The sequence below is a fragment of the Rana temporaria genome, chromosome 3 (genome assembly GCF_905171775.1).
Source record: "Rana temporaria chromosome 3, aRanTem1.1, whole genome shotgun sequence".
NCBI classification, from domain to species: domain Eukaryota; kingdom Metazoa; phylum Chordata; class Amphibia; order Anura; family Ranidae; genus Rana; species Rana temporaria.
Genome location: NC_053491.1, coordinates 137,382,223 through 137,404,283, shown reverse-complemented (window position 1 = coordinate 137,404,283; position 22,061 = coordinate 137,382,223). Strand labels below are relative to the sequence as shown.

General features: G+C 43.2%; 1 protein-coding gene across 3 annotated transcripts in view; it reads left to right on the top strand.

Annotated features, from left to right (window-relative positions):
* PHTF2 (putative homeodomain transcription factor 2) overlaps window positions 1-22,061 on the top strand; it is a 165,579-nt gene that overhangs the window by 56,333 nt on the left and 87,185 nt on the right. For 2 of the 3 annotated variants that reach the window (XM_040343464.1, XM_040343466.1), the window contains 2 exons: window positions 8,055-8,111; window positions 11,686-11,697. In XM_040343464.1, coding sequence (XP_040199398.1) covers window positions 8,055-8,111; window positions 11,686-11,697 — 69 coding nt within the window. The remainder of the gene's footprint in view (window positions 1-8,054; window positions 8,112-11,685; window positions 11,698-22,061) is intronic. The other variant, XM_040343465.1, reaches the window with a different exon arrangement.

Sequence of the window (22,061 nt, the reverse complement as noted above, 5' to 3'; positions counted from 1 at the left end):
AGACATGCACACATTTATTATACAGACCCTTTGTACATGATCCTTCTCAATTGCTACTAGGCATGTAATCTTTTTCTTCTTAAAGCTGTATTAAACCCCATGTGTACCAATTATTAGATGTATTTCCAATCCAATACCAATCGGCTGTATTTAGTTTTCTCTTTTTAGGTGGTGCCTGTTGTACCATGTACTTGTATGAGAAAGTATTCTGTTCTCTTTGCATTACTTCATTTGTGTGAAATTCCTGCTGTTCCTGCTAGTTCCTCTGCTTTCCTATTAAAAAACTGACCACACTAAGCATGAGAACACATCTGGTTAGTGCTGAAAACTCAGCCGCTTCTCCTCCAGAGATCAGAATTGATCTGACATGCCTTTGAGAAGTGTCACCAGCAGGATTAAAGTATATAGACATACCTGAAATTTGCATTCTTACGGTTCCTTCAAAATCAAAAGTGTAGAACTGTACTTTGTAAAATAGGCTAGTCACACAATTTATTTATCATGACTGTATAAAATGTAACGTGCACTGTTTGTCATTATTTGTTGCACATTGTATGTCTCGTGTTGTCTGGATGTCAGAATGTGTCACAAACACAGTGAGTCAGATATGTGTAATCCAGATGGATGATTGGTTTATGTGATTGTGAAGACAGTAATTGCTCACATGGAATTTGCTGCAAGCCTGTAATAGATGCACAAAAACAATGTAGATATGTGATGTACTCATATGGGCAAGATGAAAGTTGTTCAGCTGTGTCTAAATTGATTTCCTCTTAAGGGTGATCATGAGTTAAGATGCCAGCAAGGTTTTTAGATCATTACAACAGCTCTTGTATCCACTTCTGACGTTTAAATAAAACATTCTGTAGGCAGCATTTTTTGGTGTGCAGCTTTGCCTCGCAAGAGAATACACCACAAATCACTTATATTTTAAGCTCAACAGTTTAAAGTTTTTGTTTTTTTTCTCCGGGGGACGCATACGTGAAGCCACCACAGCACGACATGCTAGTGTGAGCTCCAAATCTTCCGAGACCTGTTAGCCTTAAAGCTGCGAATCCCATCCCCCGCCTGAAGCCACCCGCCGCCTCCTCGCACTGCCATCAATGAGCAGAGTCACCCAATATGGTCTATAATGGCTGTAAGCCAAACATTAGGCAGAAATCTATCCAGGACATACTGCTCAGTGCCTCCAACACTGAACAAGCGCCTCACACTCCTATTACAACCAAACGCCCTGGATCAGCAAGAGGCGGGCGATTTTGAATATGACTCTATCCCCCCCCAAGCCATCCTAGACATAGACTCCCAACCTGACATCCTCCATCAGTTTGAACGAATGCTGACTAAAGCCCTGAAGGCTACCTCAGACTCCAAAACTAACAAATGAACCTGTGAAATTTGCCATGTAGGATGCAGCACTTCCTTACTAGAGCAGCGAACAGAAGAGCTGGACCTCATCACGGGTAACCACTCAGAAGAACTAGAGACCCTCTGGGAATTGAACTCTCCAGAACCGGCTGGAAGATTTTGAGAACAGGGCCAGACACTCAAATATCTGCATAAGGGGGAATACCTAAGTCCACTGTGGAGCTTCAATCAACTATAACGGCTCTCTTTCAAGAACTTGCCTTTTCAATTCCTATAGAAAAACTTGAGATGGACAGAATCCACAGATCCCTAGCTCCAAGACCAGATGACGCCCCACCCCCCACATGTGATATAGTGGTGAAACTCCACTTCTACACCGAAGAACAATTGATGCAAGCTTCTTGGAGTAAGGAATCGCTAGCCTTCCAGGGGCACCGCTTTCGGATCTTTCAGGATCTTTTCTAACTTACCCTTAACAAGAGAAGCCATGAAGCCCTATTTGCTCAACCTCCAACAGCATCGCATCCCCTATCGCTGGCACTTTCCGTTTGCAGTCTGCATTTCCTACATCGATTCATCGTACAGCTGCAAATCCGCTGAAGACCTCCAAGCAACGCTCCTTCTTCTGAACCTTATCACTGGTGAAGTGGTCCCTGAGAGATCCCGCCGCATTGCCACCTCCTGTTCCTCCAAGAAACTTCAATCCTCACCAAGCCGGAAATCCTCTTCCAACATCAACAAGAGGGGCCCTTATGTCTGTCCAACACCAGAACCTGAACCCAAGGATTCTATGTACTGACTTGTCTGACCTTGACCTTGTTTACTTGCTACCCTGGTGTTCACCTTCACTCTTGTATATGCTAACGCAACTCCCCCCCCCCCCCCCCAATCCACTTCCCGGATACTCCCCCCTAATCCCTTACCTCTGCATAGCTCCTTATTTATGCTTATATTATAGACAGTTATGCCTTAAACTGTTTTATAAGGATCATGCTCTACAAGCACCTTTCTCATCACAGTTCCCCACTCACTCTAACAAGCTTTTCCTTGCTAAAACCTCTACTAGACGCCTGGAGTTCACAATCCTCTTGATATTGATGGTTGACCTTGTGGAGCCTGGCCCACCCCACCATCTTTTACTTGTTGGGGAGACTCGCACCCAATATTCTAACCATTTTACTAGTGCAAACTGTTTCTGTTAGACCATAATTATACATATTAAAGTTATTATAACCAGTTTGGGATTATTCCTCTACAGTGGTACTTGAGATTTAATCCGCTAACCTTCCTGACCATTTGTACTCCTACTAGAAGTATAGATGTAAAGTTAGTCTTGACTCATATACTACTGTCTAGACTGGGGATATGCAATTAGCGGACTTCCAGCTGTTGCAGAACTACGATTCACATGAGGTATAGCAAGACTCTGACAGCCACAAGCATGACACCCAGAGTCGGAGGCATGATGGGACTTGTAGTTTTGCAACAGCTGGAGGTCCGCTTATTGCATATCCCTGGTCTAGACCTTCTGCATACCTTGTAGGGTGTATCCCTCAGTTTTTTCCCATGCATCACAGGGGCCTTTCAGTAGTTGGGCAACCGTAACCAAAACAATGTTGAGATTTGTTGCATTTACATTACCGTCGATGGTTCCTTCACCTTTTTTTAGGCTGCAGCAGTCTGAGGCAGTCCACTGCATCCTCACCTGAGCCTCGATTTCCCTCATTTTCTGGGATAATTCCCAGCTCACCTTTTTTTTTTTTTTTTTTTTTTGTCGTCTGGCCATGTAGAAACCGATACTCATTTGACAACTGTCGCTCTACAACACATCCTTCCCTGGCTCCCATCTTTCTTCCCCTTCCTACTCCTTTTTTTTTTCCTCCCTATTCTACAGCGCCCCCCTCTATTCTCTAGCCCAGGGGTGGCCAACCAGTGGCCCGCGGGCCACATGTGGCCCGCGGAGCCCTCTGATGTGGCCCGCGACCTCCTGCTCTGGAATGGCGGGTTGGCATGCAAAGATCACAGGTTGCCGACCTGCCATACCACAGGTATGGTGGTAGAGGAAGAAAGTGGCTGTGGAGGAGAGCCACATAAGCCCCTGCTTCCTCTACAGCGCCGGCTTTTGCCACAGGCGGGGGCTATGGAAAAGTTCAGCTAACCCTCAGGATAGACACAGCTGGGTAAACCACAGCACATCTGTGTGAGAGCATTCTTGAGCCCTTTTCACACGATCAGTCCAACCAAATGGGACCCTAAATTCACCTCCACATAGGACGGATGTCCTTTTTTTTTACGCTCATCTACCTCCAATCCGAAAAACATTTGTCCCCTTCCATCTGGGCAGATTGGAGGGCCTATAGAGTAGTCGTGACCTGTCATCCGTCCGCTTCGCTCATTGTGGCTCACGACTGGTTACCAAGGTGCTTAAGTGGCTCTCGCTCTTCAAAAGGTTGGGCACCCCTGCTCTAGCCCCTAAACCCCCTCCCATCACCCCTAGAGAGGCACCTCTCCAGACACAGATAAACCAACCAATCCTATCCTCCCATAGCCTTCCCCAACCCAGATTATGGCCACTCCTAACATCCTCACACTTAATGTGCAAAGCCTCAACTTCCCCTCTAAGCATTCCGTTACTTTTCATCGCACTCTGCTCACATGGTTTGTCTACAGGAGACCCACTACTCCATCTCATCGACACCCAAATATTTTACTTGTCAATACCTACAAGTTTACACAGCATCTACTAAACAAAGGGGCATTCTGTTTGCATTCCACCATACTACTCCCTTCACTCTCCTCTCCTGACAGAAAGAAATTGGAGACCCAGAAGGTCGCTACCGTATACTTACTGGTTACCTTTTAGACAGTGAAGTCACAGTAGTCTCTTACTATGCCTGTAACAAAAACCTGGTAATTTCTTTCCCATTTGCTAACTGTTATCACCTACCACAAAATGGGGAATGCTTCTACTCAGCGGTGACTCAAATCAGACGATATACCCCTTTCTGGATAAATGCCCAGCTCAGCCTACCCCATATCGTCATTCCTTTCAACAACTATTAAACCAATACTCTGACTCTGGAGAGAACAGAACCTGGGCCCAATGGCAATATGCCCACTACTCCTACCCACACAAACGGTTCTCTCACATCCTCGTCAATGTCGGTACCTCTCCTCCTTGCCTCTACCATAATCCCCTGTTCTTGGTCTTATCACAATGTGGTCATCACCTCTTTCTTTTTCTTGGTCCCTCGACCCAACTCCTGATCCTGGACCATCAATGATGGTTTACTAGCTAATGGGGCACGCAGCATCTCTGATCCTGGTAAAGAGCCTCTTTACCATGGATCTTTACCATGCGATCAGCTGTGTTCAATCACAGCTGATCACATGGTCACCAGGAAGAGCCGCTTATCGGCTTTTTCGCTACTCTGCTGATGGGTGGGATGTGGGCCTGCGTTGATAACCAGTGGCATTGATTATCTGTGCTGACCCATCGAGGATGCCAACTGGAGACAGCCTGGGATGCCCATAAGGATGGCACTCTGCGCCCTTCAGTGATGCCTTTCAGTGCCTGCTGATTAGTGCCGCCTATGAGTGCCCTATCAGTGCTTCATCATCAGTGCCACCTCGTCAGGGCAGCCTCATCCATGCTCATCGTACTTATTTACAACGTTTTGTAACAAACAAAGAAAAACTTTTTTATTTGGAGCACAAAAAATAAAAAACCCAATGTTGATCAAATACCACCAAAAGAAAGCTATATTTGTAGGGAAAAAATGTATAAAAAATTTGTTTGGGTACAGTGTTGCACAATTGTCATTGAAAGTGCAACAGCGCTGAAAATTGAAGGGGTGAAAGTGCCCTGTATTGAAGTGGTTATAAACATGGAAAGATGTGCACAAATACTGATGAGACTTAAGCCTATGCAGATTCAGTTTTTGGTAATGACCACAAATATTTCTTTCTGCTGCTGAAAGAGTGAAAATATCAGAACGTAAAAGGCTTAATTACAAAGCCAGCTAGGATGGGAAAGGCATGCTTCATGAAAGATTGATTATTTCCACTGCTGTTGCCAGGTTTAGGAATATTCATTGACATTTGAACTTTGTTATCTTAAGTTCGTGTTTGTTTTCCGATAAGTATATGTTTTGATTACTTTTTTTTAAAACCAAATAAAAAGAAAGCAATTGCTTTAAATATATTAATTTTTTTATTTTTTTTATTGGTCTAATGCTTTCTTTTGACTGATTCTCAAGCAAGACTGTCTTGAGTTTATTGGGCTTCATTGCTAAAATGTTACTGCATTCGTTTTGCAGTTTAGCAAACATTCCCAGTACCCGCATTATCTTATCAGAATGGTATTTATTGGACAACAAAATGTAACTGCTCATAGATTTCTTCCTCCCCAAGGACAATATTGCCAGAACCAGCTGCAGTCTTCTCAAACAATAATACTTTTTGGGTGACCTTAGCTACACTGGCAGTCTCTCAGCTGTTTAATCGCACAACCAAGTAGTAGTACAACATCACCCCTCTCACACACTGGATAAGTTATACCAACAATATTAAAGGGCAAAACACCTGGATAAGCTTCTCAGGCCCCTGGATCACAGGTGGCAATGGTCATGGCAGAAAACGCATCCCCTCCATCTGCTCATTTCCTGATGCTCTCGGAAATTGCCTCTTTTCTGTTATTCCAGTGACTAAGCCTGCAGGATGAAATTTCATTCTTTACAGTCTGTGTAGTGGGGAAAAAAACATTCTGTTCCTTTTAGTATACATCAGTTTTATCATTGGTGAACCGAGAGTCACAGGAATTAATAAACGGAGAAGAACTGATGCCAGCTAGTGGAAGTTTTTTGTATTAAAGGGGTTGTAAAGGTTCATTTATTATTTTCTAAATCCGTTCCTTTAAGCTAGTGAACTTACCTTTTTCCTTCGATTTCCCTTCTAAATTTTTTTTTTTCTTTGTCTGAATTTCTTTGTCACTTCCTGTTTCTCCTCGGTAAGCTTTCCACCATCATCCGAGCGGTGGAAAGTCAGTCAGAACAGTTTACTGAACACCTTACTGAGGAGGAACAGGAAGTGAGAAATTCAGACAAAGGGGAAAAAAAAACATTTAGAAGAGAAATCGAAAGAAAAGGTAAGCGAACCAACAATGCACTAGCTTAACCACTTAAGACCCGGACCAAAATGCAGCTAAAGGACCCGGCCAGGTTTTGCGATTCGGCACTGCGTCGCATTGACAATTGCGCGGTCGTGCGACGTGGCTCCCAAACAAAATTGGCGTTTTTTTTCCCCACAAATAGAGCTTTCTTTTGGTATTTGATCACCTCTGCATTTTTATTTTTTGCGCTATAAACAAAAATAGAGCGACAATTTTGAAAAAAATGCAATGTTGCAATATCCCCCAAAAATATATAAAAAAATGTTTTCCTCAGTTTAGGCCGATACGTATTCTTCTACCTATTTTTGGTAAAAAAAATCGCAATAAGCGTTTATTGGTTGGTTTGCGCAAAATTTATAGCGTTTACAAAATAGGGGATAGTTTTATTGCATTTTTATAAAAAAAAAAAAAAAAAAATGTTTTGCTACTAATGGCGGCGATCAGCGTTTTTTTTTTCCCCCCGTGACTGCGACATTATGGCAGACACTTCGGACAATTTTGACACATTTTTGGGACCATTGTAATTTTCACCTAAAAAAAAATGCATTTAAAATGCATGGTTTACTGTGAAAATGACAGTTGCAGTTTGGGAGTTAACCACAGGGGGCGCTGAAGGGGTTGTGTGACCTAATATGCGTTTACAACTGTAGGGGGGTGTGGCTGTAGGAATGACGTCATCGATTGTGTCCCCCTATAAAAGGAATCACACGATCGATGACGCCGCCACAGTGAAGAACGGGGAAGCTGTGTTTACACACAGCTCTCCCCGTTCTTCAGCTCCGGGGTCCGATCGCGGGACTCCAGCGGCGATCGGGTTCCTCGGTCATGGAGCTTCGGACCGGGTCGCGGGAACATGCCCGCGACCCCACGGCTGGGCTTAAAGGGCAACGTACATATACGTTGATGTGCCATTCTGCCGACGTATATCGGCGTGAAGGGGTCCTTAAGTGGTTAAAGGAACCTAGTTAGAAAATAAAAAATTAACCTTTACAACCCCTTTAAAATAATAAACCTATTATACTTGCCTGCTCTGTGCAATGGTATTGCACAGAGAAGCCCCGATCCTCCCTCCTTTTCTCGGGTCCCCCGCTGGCGCTCCTGGCTCCTCCTCTTCGGTGAGTGCCCCCATGGAAAGACACTTTCATTTTGTGATACTATAGAATATTTGATAATACATCAATTGTTACTGTTAAAAATAAAAACCTTTTAGTTTGCACAGTTCTTGATGAGGAGGTCAGCTGACATGCACAGAAAAGGTATGTGCTTGTTAAATAAATCGTTCTGTATGGTGGTCCTAATCGGTTCTGAACAATCGTATATGCAAGGCAAATTTGCGTTGTGTTATTTATTTATTTTTTCCCTTGCACAAGTTTGAATTTCGAAGAGAAAATTGTTGATAAAATAATTTGTATGTCTTTATTAATATGCATATACTGTTATAATCAAGTTTGATATATTGCATATTCGTTTGCCATTTTAGGCGTTTTCTTTTTCTAAATATTATATTACTTTTTAGATTGGAGCATACGACCAGCAAATATGGGAAAAATCTGTAGAACAAAGAGAAATAAAGGTAAGGTTACCAAGCACTTATTTTGTTTACTAAAAGAATCTAAGAAAAAGCCAATACCCGAAATGAAATTTATAGAGTGCATTTCTGTAATCTGGAAGCTGTAAAGCTTGTACCTCAGTAAAAGCCTGTAAGCTGGTATATAGATCAGTTTTGGTAAACATATAATCTGAATCCGTATCATGTATTTTCTCTTTGACTAGAAGCAAGGGCATTATTCTGTATCTGTGTTTCATGAGAGGCTCTTTTAAAGGGAGAAAAAATGTAAAAAAATAAAGCTCCAAATGAGGTTCCTAAAATTGCTTTTATATAGGATGTTGAGTTCAGCCTAAAAGTGATATTAAAGGCAAAATTAAAAAAAAAACAAAGGCATCTGTCCTACTTATCTGCTCTGCAGTGGTTTTTCACAGAGCAGCCCTAATCCTCCTCTTCTCAGGTCCCCCACTGGCGCTCCTGGCCCCTCCCTCCTTCTGAGTGCCCCCACAGGAAGTATCTTGCAATGGATAGAATGCATTAAAAAAAAAAAACCTTCAGCCTTTAGAACCACCTTAAATGTGTCTACAGAATACACCTGTGCTTCCTGATGAAGATTTTATGAATATATTTGCAGATTGATAATGTTAGTTTAGCTGGTGAAGTTGTGATCCAGAGGATACAATATTTTAAAATGGTAATTTTTTTCTGGCTTGTATATGATTAGCATACACAAATTTTTAGTTTTCTAATTACCGGATAATTGTCTGATCTGGTTATATTGAAAGCAAAGTAGCACACGCTTATTCTATGGTATGGGTCCACCGAATTCCATTATGCTTAAAGCCTTGTAAAGGCAGAAGGTTTTTTGTCTTAATGCATTCTATGCATTAAAGTGGATGTAAACCCGAATTTTATTTATTTTTTTGATGTCCCAATGTACGGTATAAGATTTCCTATCATCTGTGCCCAGTCTTGCCACACAGAGTTAATCCAGGTCTGAGCAATCCTCTTTTATTGTTCAGTGAAATAAAACCGACTTGCAGAGATAAACCTTAGTCCGTTCAGCCCCCTTGCTGTGAGTGACAGGTTATTTACATATCTCATGCACTAGCCTGGAGACATTTCTGAAGTCATGTGGTCACTGGATTTTGACTGGATGTTAGCGATCATAGCAGAATTTAGTGTAAGGAATACACATGAAAAAATACATGTTGACAAGGGGAGTGTAGAGGAGGGTGGGGAGTCTGACATCACGACTCCACCCACCAAGCTCCAGACAACAGATCCACCCACAGAATCTGCAGTTTTTCAGGTCTTGTAACACAGGGGTCATCAACCCCCGGGCCGCAGCCCACTACCGGGCCGTGGCCTTACTACAGACGGGCCGCGGGTGCGGCGGCCGGCATTACAGAGACAGGCGGCTGGGATATAAGCGCCGGGTGAAAGAGATAAGGCGGGCGGGCAAGCAGAGATGACAGCATCTCTCTCTGCCCCCCGCATCGCTGCTCTTCCGCCCTTTCAGCGTCAATGTCGGAGGTGCGCGGAAGCAGAGAGATGACAACATCTCTCTCCGCCCCTCGCATCGCTGCTTCTCGGCACTTCCATTTTCGCTTCCAGGTTTGTGCTCTCAAGATGTTTGAATGCCCACACATGAACGTCGCCATTATGGCAAGGTGCTCTCTAGAATCACGGTACAGGCAGTGTTCTGTAAATGTAGAGGTAACTACGGATGTGCGAGCGATGTCACCAGCCAGAACCTACATCTACTAAATGCTGCAGCTTAAACTTTAAAGGTACTTTTAGGGAAGACCTGTTTCAAGCTTTAACATTTATATCTTAATTTCCACATTTGTAAAATTAATTTTATTTTATTTCAAAAAGGATACATCGGACAATACATTATACATCTTCCATTGTATTTCCATACATGGTACATTTCTCATCCTATTATTATATTATTTAATCCTATTTTTAATCACCCCTCTACTCTTTATTGTCATTACTTTACATTCCATGTATTCCTATATGTAGACCCAATAGGGTGCCCCTCTTTCTCCTAAGTTTCCTTATCTTTTATTTTTCTCAACCTTCCCATATTTTTCCCTTTTTGATTTTAAATTCCCCCAACTACTCCCCTCCCAAAACAGACCTAAAACAAAACATAACCCTAAGAAAGGAAAAATAAATAAATGGCAAGTGACACGCTCAGGGCTTCCATGGATTCTGCATTATGGTGAGTTGAACGATTTCATTTATTACTACAATGTAATAATAGAAATAATGCGCTGACAAATTGCCCGCGAAAAATCGTTTACCCCCCTGCGTGCCAACCCCCGCCCTGGGCCTTGGCACAATTTTCGTCCACGCAGCCGGTCCCCGGTGTCAAAAAGGTTGGGGACCACTGTTATAACAGACAGAGGGGAGACATTTGACAGGTAAGGATACATGCAGGAGACATCTATATCCTTATAGATCAGCACTATGGCAGTAGTTTAGAAAGGATGAGAGTGGGTTTTTATCCACTTTAAGATAAAAAGCTTTCTGTGTGCAGCAGCCCCCCTAATACTTATCTGAGGTCCATCTCAAATCCAGCGATGTTGTAAGAGTGTCTCGGCTGCCTGGGACTCCCCTCCTCATTGGCTGAGAAAGCAACGCGGTGCCATTGGCTCCCACTGCTGTTAATCAAAATCATTCAGCCATTTAGAAGAGGAAGGGGGTGGTGTCGGGATACAGCTCCGTGTCTGAATGGACACGGGGAGCTGTGGCTCGGCTCGGGTACCCCCATAGCAAGCTACTTACTCTGGAGTCACTCAATGGCAGGGAGGGGCCAGGAGCATCAAAGAGGGACCCACCAAGAGGCGGGTCCAGGCTGCTCTGTGGAAATCCACTGCACAGGGCAGGTAAGTATAACATGTTTATTTTTAACTTTGAAAAAAAAAAAAGACGTTATCACTTTAAAGCGGAGTTCCAACCACAATAAGCATTTTTTAAATGTATGTCCTTTCATCCTGCGTTTTTATAATATAAATCCGGTCACTTACTATTTTACAACCCCCCGCCGATCCGCATAGATATTCAAAAAAGATAGTTTATAAAACTATGTCCACACCGTTGTCATTTTGCTTGTGGGCATTGTGAAGCCTACAAGCACCTACTTCCTGGAAGTCTTGGATGGGGAGTGATAATTGGACCGCGCACTGCTTCCTGGGAAATGATGACACACATTTCCCAGGAGCATTAGAGGGAGATGATGTCAGAATCCTAGGTGATTTTTAACTTTTTTTAGGTCTAATGAGCACAATAATGAAAGAGAAAATTTGGGATGGAAACTCCACTTTAAATACAAGTTTGCATTTTATAGAATTCCACTCTGGTCTTCAAACATTGTTTCCATAAAAAAAACAATGGATTGTGCATTCCCTTCAGATTTCAAATGAGTTTGTAATACCCAGACATAAAAATGTAATATGTAGCTCTCAAAAAATGTATGTAATAGTTTTCAAAGTAAAATCGCCAGTTGTTGGTGTTACATTTTGTTTAGTATTTATTTAAGCGAGCATAATTCATTTTATTGATGGTGTTCTTTTATGATTGTATACAGTTCATTAAATTGGTGAGTAGAAAACCCTGCATAGTTTGTGGTGCCTAACTGCGAATGACCTGAGCAAGTCTAGTATCATTGTGAAGTAGTATGCTGATAAAACAACCACAGTATTGCATATGATTTGCCGATTTTTATGTGTCTTTTTTTAACAATTGTCCTTTTGCAGTTTGCCTGACTGTCTTGGTAAACTAAATTGCTAAATCACAACTCAGATTGCATGCCAGAGTTTTGGTAACATTTGTTGTTATAGCACTGAATTGCATAAAAATGGGTGGATACTCACATGACGATAAATGGACTGAGTTCTTGGTTAGTCACTAACTATGAATTGCCATGCCCTTTACTTAACCTATATTTTGGCATTGCAATATTGTATCGACTGACTGCATGTTATAAATTCACACTTGTTCTTCCAAGCATGAAACGTTCATTAGGGCCTCAAGCTTTGTGATTTCTAGGTAGATGTAGTAATGCTTATACCCAGCTGGTATATTTTTTTAAAGTCTAACTAAATGCACTTTTTTTAATTTGTTAATTTTGGATCATATTGGGGAGGGTAATAACCCCCATATGTGTCCCATTGGGGAAATTTCACTTCCTGTCCCCTACCCAAAACAGGAAGTGAAGTAAACGCCCTTGTGTCACCAGTGTCCCTATTGGAAGATTTCCCCCCTTAGTGTTCTGATGTCAATGCAAATTTGGGGATTTTTTTACTTTTTAATGATGGTGGACGCTTTGACTTTCGGAGTTCAAAGGCAAGTTCTGTGCAACCATAATCTAATAATTGCTACTTCTTAAAAAGTATGATGTGCTATTTAACTTGGAAAGAGGGGATTTAAAATAGTAAACCTTAAAAAATATATATTTTTTAGTTTTATTTAACCTCTTGGCGCCACCAGGCCGTCATAGGATGTCCTTGACTTTGTGTGGGGATATCTGAATGATGCCTGCAGCTACAGGCATCATTCAGATATCGGCATTTTCAGCCGGCGATTTCCTACACCATAAGAATGATCATAGCGGCTGTTTTTTTCCGCCACGTGATTGTTCTTACCAGTGGAAAAATGGGACGCCCCCCCCCCCCTTCCACCGCCCTCCGGTGCTTCTACTGACTCACCGCTGCGATCGGTGAGTGGGAGAACGGATTCGCCGCCCCTGGATTTTGAGCATAGAGATTTCCGGTGGACCAGATGGTCACCAGAGTGTCTCTGAGTGTCGAAGGCTGGGCACGATGTTATGACTTCATGCCTGGCCTCTACATTCAAAAAAACGCCCTTGGCTGATCCTTCTTTTTTTTTTTTTAGGCTCCTCAGCCTAGTGGTGAGATGTGGGGCCCCTGTCCCCCGTGTGCTCGCACGCAGAAGCGAACACATACGCAAGTCCCGCCCACATATGAAAACGGTGTTTAAACCACACATGTGAGGTGTCGCCGCGAACGTTGGAGTGAGAGCAATAATTCTAGTCCTAGACCTCCTCTGTAACTCAAAACATATAACCAGTAAAAAAAAGCGTTGCCTATGGGGATTTTTAAGTGCCCAAGTTTGGTGCCATTTCACGAGCGTGTGCAATTTTGAAGCGTGACATGTTAGGTATCTATTTACTCAGCGTAACTTCATCTTTCACATTATGCAAAAAAATTGGGCTAACTTTACTGAGTTTTTTGTTCGTTTGTTTTTGTTTTTTAAGCATGAACGGTTTTTTTTCCCCCAGAAAAACGCTTTGAAAAATTGCTGCGCAAATACCGTGCGAGATAAAAAGTTGCAATGACCGACATTGTATTCTCTAGGGTCTCTGCTAAAAAAACATATATAATGTTTTGGGGTTCTATGTAATTTTCTAGCAAAAACATGTCAGTTTACCATATATAGTTAAAGCGGAGGTTCACCCAAATAACATCTATATCAGACCAACTTCTTTATACTTCGAACATGTACAGTCTTTTTTTTTTTTTTTTTTTTTTTTTAGACTGTACACCTTATAATCTATATTTGCAATCCGGCTTCTGGGTACTTCTCCCCGCGGGAGTAGGCGTTTCTATGCTAAGGAGGAATGTCATCTGGGAGATCACCCATAGCGCATAGAGGTTAACCGCTCGGAGCACTCTCCCGGGAGGGGCAGGACAAGTCGGGATTGCGTCACCCTTTTCCCGGTCTCATGCATTGATGCTGCATCGGGGACACCCGAATCGCGATGCAGCGATTTAATTTCGACACCCCTACTGAATAGACCGTTTTTTGGTAAAGCTGAACGAACAGCATTTGAAATTATTGCAAGGAGAGTAAGGAAAATCATTTGGCATTGGTGTGTAGGCATTGGTTACTGTATCAAGTGTTTTACAAAAGGCCAGGCTCATGTCTGACCATGGCACACGTGCATTTGCAAGAGCGCTGCTGTGCTCGGCAGTTTATTTGTTTGGCAGCCATGGTGCACGAGGCTTCTCCATAGGTGTTGTGCGCACCCAAAGCCGTGCATGCGCCATAGCCTAATATTGTTGCACAGAGATTCACGTCTTATGCGAACACAGCCACGCCTGTTTGCTGGGACCGCGCAGGACGTCCCGGCACACAGCCAGCTTATTTAAGCTGTGTATGCCAAGCATGCAGTCCTTCCAGAAGGCAGTTGTGGGACACAGAGCAGGCTCTGAACCAGGAATATGCAGTGGTTCATTTCTTCTTACCCGGGTCACGAGTCACCAGGTGTTGCTTGGCAGGCTAAGGTGCTCAGCAGGATTGTCACATAGGGACTTTGGGGAGCCCTATCAAAGGGTCTCCCTTCTGAGGTGTGTAAATACTACACCCAGGTACTCTTTTTGTGGCTTGTAAATGTATTTTAAAAAAATGGAGGAGCGGGACTAACACTACAGGGAAGAGCACATCTATGTCGTGAGTAGCTTCTGATGAACCTAGTCGTATACTTAGTGTTGTATCCCCTGAAAGACCAGAGGCTTCCGGGCAATCTGAGCTGCTGTGCCTATCTGGTATTGTGCCTACAGTCAGTGCTGCTGCTTCACCCTTTATCACCAAGGATGAACTGTCCTCAGCCCTAGCCGGGATAGAGCACATAATTGCATCCATCCTGCAGGGTGCTAAGTAGCGTGACCGAGATCTCCCTCCCATGAGCCTCCTAGTTTGGAGCAGGAATGGGTTGAGAATAGGGAAGAGCTAAAAGCTCAGAATTCTGTGGAGGGCCTGGTGAATGAGTCTGCTTCTGAGCAAGCTGGACAAGAAGATTTCCAGTTGGTGTCTGGCTCCCAGTTGCAGAGGCTTTTGATCCAGACTCTTACTGAGATGGTTCGTTCTGCCTTTAAGTTTCCTCTTGCAGAGGTTACTTTGTCCCTCTGGTCCTCTTTGGGGTCCCTGAGGCCTCGTCAGGCTTTCCCCTTACACCCACTGTTGGAACAGGTGGTGTATGCTGATTGAGAACACCCGGACAGGATTTTCCCTTTTATATCCCTTGGATGAAAAGTTTAAGAAGTGGAGCATGCCAGCCGTAGATGCAGCAGTCTCTTCCCTAAACAAGAACTTTAACGCACAGGACTTGAAAGACCCCGTTGACAAGAAACTGGAGTCATTATTACAGCTTTTTTTTCCTTGACCAGTTCAGCTATTCAGCCAGCTATTGGTATCTGAATTGAAAAAAAGGGGGGTGTTGGCAATCAAAATATTAAATCCAATGCTGCACCTAAAATTGATGAGTACTAATAAACAAATGAAAAAAATATATAATGAAGGGCGCAATAGGACATATGGTCCTGTTGCGCCCTTCATTATATTTTTTTCAGCTATTGGCATCTGCCAGTCCTTAAAGGATCAGGTCAGACGGCCTGACAGGCCTAACCAGGAGGATGATCTTGCTGAAAATAAGACGGATATTCCTAGAGCGCTGTGTTTTTCTGTTATTGCCTTAAAGGATTCAATACAGCAGGTTTCTCATTTGGCTCTCCTTGTCTGTACATATGCGCAGACTTTTGTGGCTTAAGAACTGGTCAGCCGAGTTTCCTTGTAAGAAGTTATTGGCAGGTTTCCTCTTTCATTGGGAATATTTTGTTTGGTGATGATTTGGACAAATATATCCAAAAGATTTCCGGAGGGAAGAGTTCTCTACTTCCTGTGAAGAAAAGCACCAGGCGTCCCTTGTTTAAAACTATAGAGACTGCATCCTCGTGTGTCTCAGCATCAAGGCAGTTCCGTTGCCAACAGGGTGCTAGAGCTAGGGGCAAGCCGCAAGGCCAGACCCATAAAAAGCCCTGGGTCCAAAACTCTTCTAAACCTAGCACCAAGCCCTCCTTTTGAGGGGACGCCCCCACTCTATTGGGCGGGGGTGAAGGCTGCTGCACTTTGCGGACATTTGGAGAGCAGTGGTTCAGGACGAGTCAGTCACCTCAACTATATACCGCGGTTACAAGCTGGAGTTGTGGGGGGTTCCCCCTCAGCTTTCTAAGATCCAGCATTCCCTTAGATCCTCCAAAAAGAAACTTACTGTTTCAGGCACTAAATCATTTAGCGCATCAAGGAGTGATTGTAAAGGTTCCTGTATCCGATAAGGGCAAGGGGTTTTACTCAAACCTGTTTACGGTTTAAAAATCGAACTGGAACACAAGACCCATTTTGGATCTAAGATCCCTGAACCAGTATCTACTAATCCAGTCCTTTCGGAATGAGTCCGTGCACTCCAGATGGGAGACTTTCTAGCCTCCATCGATTTTATAAAGGACGCATATTTACACGTACCTATCTTTCAGCCTTATCAGAGGTTCCTGCAATTTGCAGTAGAGGAATGTCATTTTCAGTTTGTGGCTTCCGCTTTTCAGTGGAAGAAGTCCCGCCCCAAGGGACACAACGTTCGGTAGGGAAAGGACGTGACGTCACCCGCAGCCGTCCACCACTACACTCAGTCTCGCTGTATGTCCTGGCAGTGGAACAGTGCCCATGTTTGTGAGTGTTTTATTTACATTTTTATATTAAATTGTCTATTGTTATTACGGAGAGCACTATGGCATGTCCTCTTTTTTTATGAATGGATCCTTATTCCACTGGCATTCTTCTGTTTATGAGCGCTTGGCCCTGGATTGACCACTGTTACAGTTTTAGCCTGGATTGTATCCATATGGGAATGCGCATTTGACCCTATCTAACAGAGGGTCCACCTTGGGAGGTGAGCGGCCATTTTTGCCATTGGTGGAGGTGTTTCATTAACCCACGTTCATCACCTGCATGTGTTTACATCAAGTCACTTTCTGAAATTCACCAGGATGACTATTTGATGGACTTTTCTAGCGCTGCGCTATACTTTATATATTTGCTTCAGGAACTTTTGAATTGATTCCTAGTGGTCAGCAGCTGGTATACATTGTATTTATTATTGCGCTGATTAGTTTTCTTTTTATATTTATGCTACTGTGTGAATGGCCTGGTGGACAAGCTTTATCAAGTCTCCAGCATGGTCAACTAAGTTGAAGAAGGGAGACTGCCGCTCCAGGTGAATGCAAAAGGCAATCAATGTGCTCTCAGAAACCGTGGGTGCTGGCAATACACGGAGCAAAAATGGGAGGAAAAAATTTGGACAGCCGCACACCAAAAGAACCTTTTAAGGTAGCCTTTTATGGTGAAAAGGGATAAAAGCACTACAAAACACAGCAAGCAGTGTGATATACAGCTGATGCGTTTCGCACTAAGGTCTCATGCTTAGTCATATGACTAAGCATGAGACCTTAGTGCGAAACGCGTCGGCTGTATATCCCACTGCTTGCTGTGTTTTGTAGTGCTTTTATCCCTTTTCACCATAAAAGGCTACCTTACAAGGTTCTTTTGGTGTGCGGCTGTCCAAATTTTTTCCTCCCATTTATGGTCAACTAAGTTTTTATGCAAAAATCGCTTGCAAAGTTGCCTTTTGAAGGCAAAGTCAGTTGGGTAACTTCTTAGATAAATATATCAGGGATATTATAGGGGGTTAGAATACTCTCTTCCCCCAGAAAATGAAGGCACATCTATCAGTAGGACTTGTGCTTCTGAGGTTAGGAAAGGTTCCATTTGTCCTACTGTCTTTCAATGGCAAGTCAAACACTGGAACATTCTTTTGTAGGAAGACCTGGTCCTCCAAACAGTCAAGACTGGTGCAACCAGTGAACTCTACTTTCATTAGAAAAAATATCAGAAATAATAAAAAAAAAAAATGTGTGTGTATGTAATATATAGAATACAGTGGGGAAAATTAATTATTTGATCCCCTGCAGATTTTGTAAGTTTGCCCACTTACAAAGAAATGGGTCTGTAATTTTTATCATAGGTGTGTTTTTAAACGATGGAGACAAAATATCAACCAAAAATCCAGAACAAACGCATAATACAAATGTTAAATTGAGTTGCAGTTCAGTGAGTAAAATAAGTATTTAATCCCCAAGCAAAACATGACTTGGTGGAGAAACGCTTGTTGGTAAGCACAGATTTAAGACATTTCTTGTATTTGGTGACCAGGTTTGCACAGATCTCAGGAGGGATTTTGGTCCACTCTTCTTTGCAAATCTTCTCTAAATCCTTAGGATTTCTTGGTTGTCACTTGGCAACTCCGTTTCAGCTCCCTTCATACATTTTCTATAGAATTAGGGTCTGGAAACTGGCTAGTCCACTCCATGACCTTAATGTGCTTCTTCTTGAGCCACTCCTTTGTTGCCTTGGAGGTATGTTTTGGTCATTGTCATGCTGAAAGGCCCATCTTTAGTATTCTGGCTGAGGGAAGAAGGTTCTCAAACGACAAAAAAAAAAAAGATTTTTAGATGTATGACAGAAATGTCAAAATTGACCTGGGGGTTATAGTTGAGCAATAGTCAGCATGAATTCACAAAAGACAAGTTGTCAAACAAATATAAATTCTTTTTATGAGTAAGTAAGCAAAACTTAGAAGACAAAGGAGTGGCTGAGGACGTTGTATACTTGGATTTTCCCAAAGCGCTTGACACCGTTCCTCACACACGGCTAATGTGTAAATTAAAGTCTACAGGTTTGGAAAATTCTGTTTGTAAACGGATAAAAAAACTGGCTAAAAAATCATACTCGGAGTAGGGTTTAATATTCTGACTAGGCCAAGGTTCAGTGTTGGGACCCCTACTTTTTAATATCTTTATAAATGATAGGGTCTTGGATCAAAAGTACCATTTCAGTGTTTACAGATGACACCAAGCTATGCAGTGGAATTATGTCCCTACAGGATGTCTCCATTTTACAAGCTGACATTAATGCACTGTTTAATTGGGCAATTATGTGGCTAATGAAGTTTAATGTTGATAAATGTAAAGCTATGCACTTGGGGGCTAAAATCATGAATGCATTATACATACTAGGAGGAGAACAGCTGGTCATTGGTGGAGAAGGATCTTGGTGTTCTAGTAGAATGATCATAGACAGACTTAATAATCGCATGCAATACCAAGCTGCAGTTTCTAAAGCTAGCAAAATATTTTCTTGTATTAAGAGGTATAAACTCTAGAGAGCGAGAGAGAGATATTTTTGCCCCTGTACAAATTAATAGTCCTCTCATGAAATATGATATAATTGAGTTTTGGACACCAAATTTACAATAAAATGGATATCGGAGATCTGGCGAATGTGAAGAGAAGGGCAACCAAACTGATAAGAGGCATGGAGGAGTTCAGCTATGAGGAAAGATAAGCTGAACTGAATTTATTCTCTTTTGAAAAGAGGTCGATTAAGGGGGATATGATCAACCTGTATGAAGACATAAGTGGTCCATATAGTGATCTTGGTGTAGAGTTATTCACTTTTAGGTCATTACAGAGGATAAGCGGTCAGGAGCAAAATAAATTGGATCCAAATTCTTAGAAGTAATTACACCAGAGGTAGTTAATCCAGGTAATATCAGATTTGCCTTCTGGGGGATTGAGGATTTTTTTCCCGCTCAACTGAGGTGAATTGAACCATGCTTTATTGGAGCTTTTTTGTCTTCCTCTGAATCAACTGTATGGGTATAGGATAGCGTATATGGAAGTGTTTTGTGTGTGTGTGTGTGTGTGTGTGTGTGTGTGTGTGTGTGTGTGTGTGTGTTTTTTTTTTTTTTATATCTGACTTTGTAAAAAATATTCCCTATCCAGAGTATAACACATTTTGAAAATGTCTAAATGCATCACTGTCACAGCAAAAGCGAGATCTTAACAAGAATGAACTAGCAGGGAAAAGGTGAAACAAATTAACACCATTTGAGCATATGGTTTAAACCAGGGCTTGACAAATTTGTTTTGAATCTAGGAGCCAGCTAAAAAAGTTAGGAGCCAGTTTGTGTGCGGCGATATGTAACATGTATCACAATAAACGTTTTTTATGCTTAGTCACCTCAGCGCGTGCGTTTTACATTTGTATATGTGCATGTCTCCCCTGTGCTCCACTGGATGTAATGCAGTGCAGTCTGCACTGCATTCCATTCTTTCCCAGCCATGCTGGCTGGGAAAACTGTCAACAGGTATCTGTAAGTGATGTTATACACATGACTTCTGGGTCTACCCTGCGGCATCCGCTATGCTGATCCTGGGCCTGTAGATGGGCAAGTGGAGCCTGGGATACACAGCGGGGGCACTTTACGCAACACCGTGGAAGGCATGTGGACCATCCCCAGTAGGACACAGGCCCAAGGTAGAAAGGCAGCTCAGGTTGGTTCAGATGTACTAACAATCCAATGTTGGTACAGGAACCCCCCCCCCCGATCCCCCCGCTGAGCTGATTGTGTTCTGACAGGGGACGGCCACCCCACAGAACACACCCGTCGGTGATCTCAGCCATTGGCTAAGAGCGCTGATTTTCCAGCATGCTTGTCTGACAGAAGCCGACTAAATAGCCGGCTTCTGTCGGACTGGTTGCCATACGTATGGGCCGAATGTTGCTGGTCATTTGGCCCGTGTGTACTAGGCTTGATGGTGTGATGTGTCAGCAGCTCACTCGGCAAGGGACAGTGCAGCAGGGTGAGGGTGATCCAGTAAATCATGCCACTTTGGGCCCCTTTCACATGGGGGTCTCCTCTAAGCGGAATCGGCTTGCTCAGCGGGGGATCTCTCTGATGACCCCTCGCTGAGCAGGCGGATGATGGGTCCCTGTCCTCTCCGCTGTGCAGAGCGGACACAGTGCCGCTCTCTTCTATGGGGAAATTTAGATGGAAACGGACCACCTGTCTATTTCCATCCAATGCCATTCAGTCCAATCCACCGGACGGATGGAAAATAGGATCGCCAGAGAGAGTGCAAAAATTAAGAGAATAAAAATGTTTTTTAATGGAAAAAAAAATGATTTGAAAACTTTCCATCTTTGTGGGTGTGTAAATTGAAATGAAGTCATTCCAACCAACTGCTCTACACTCCCTGTCCACTCACCATTAAGGAAAGGGCACCAGATCAAGCCTGCAACACATTCAACCTCTTCCCAGCTGTTGGGCCGTAAAAGCAAGCAGGGGAAGCCCTCAGGGCCATCAGTGACTGCTTGTCGCAGCCTCGGCCACCGGAAGAGGGCACCAATTCCCCTGCCAGTGTAAGCAATGTGAGAGCAACGCCCTCAGTCCACAGAGTGAGCGCAGCATCTCGCTCTAGCAGGCCGCAAAGCCGTGGCCTCAATTGCTGGCAGTAGCATCTTAGTCTGGGCACCCGCGGGAGGGGCACGCTGCATGGGGATAGACACCTGGCGCCAGGTTACTAATTCTAGGCTCCAATGCGACCTGGGGTTTGTCGAGCCCTGGTTTAAATATTATATAGCTTGCATATAGATGGAGGCTGCATAGTGGCAACAAACTGTCTCCAAAGAGTTCCATTTATTCCATGTGCAGCTGATGGAAAAATGTACCTGCCACTGGAGCAACACGGGATTTAGAACTTGGTCACATGGCAGCTGGGAGGTTGAGGCATCTTGTGTGGTATTGCTAATTTCTAGAGGGGAATACATCCAGCCAGACCAGATGTCGCGGAATTTATCCTGTTTATCTTTAATCATGTTATGATTTTCTGGCCTTATTGGACACCTAGGAACTACACACTTTCATCCATTTGCCTCATCAGCACTATTTGTACTTTGCTATCAGCTTTAGCAATGTGTTGCCCTTCCATTTGACTTGATTGGCCCTGGGTTTTCACCAAGATGCTGGACCTGGACGAGGCTTCGCTCCATGCTCAGAGGATTCATGTTGTTGGGGTACCTGGGCGATCTACTGTAAAAGCCTATCTCTCTCGCTCTCTTCATGTCCTGTTTGTGTCTTTTGTGAAGACTATCAGTTGCTTGATAAAGATGCTTAAATTACTGAAATGTCCATCTATAAAGTTAATCATAATCTTTTTAGTCGTCTTCAAACTTGTATGTGCACGCATTAGGTTGATCAGTTAGGAAATG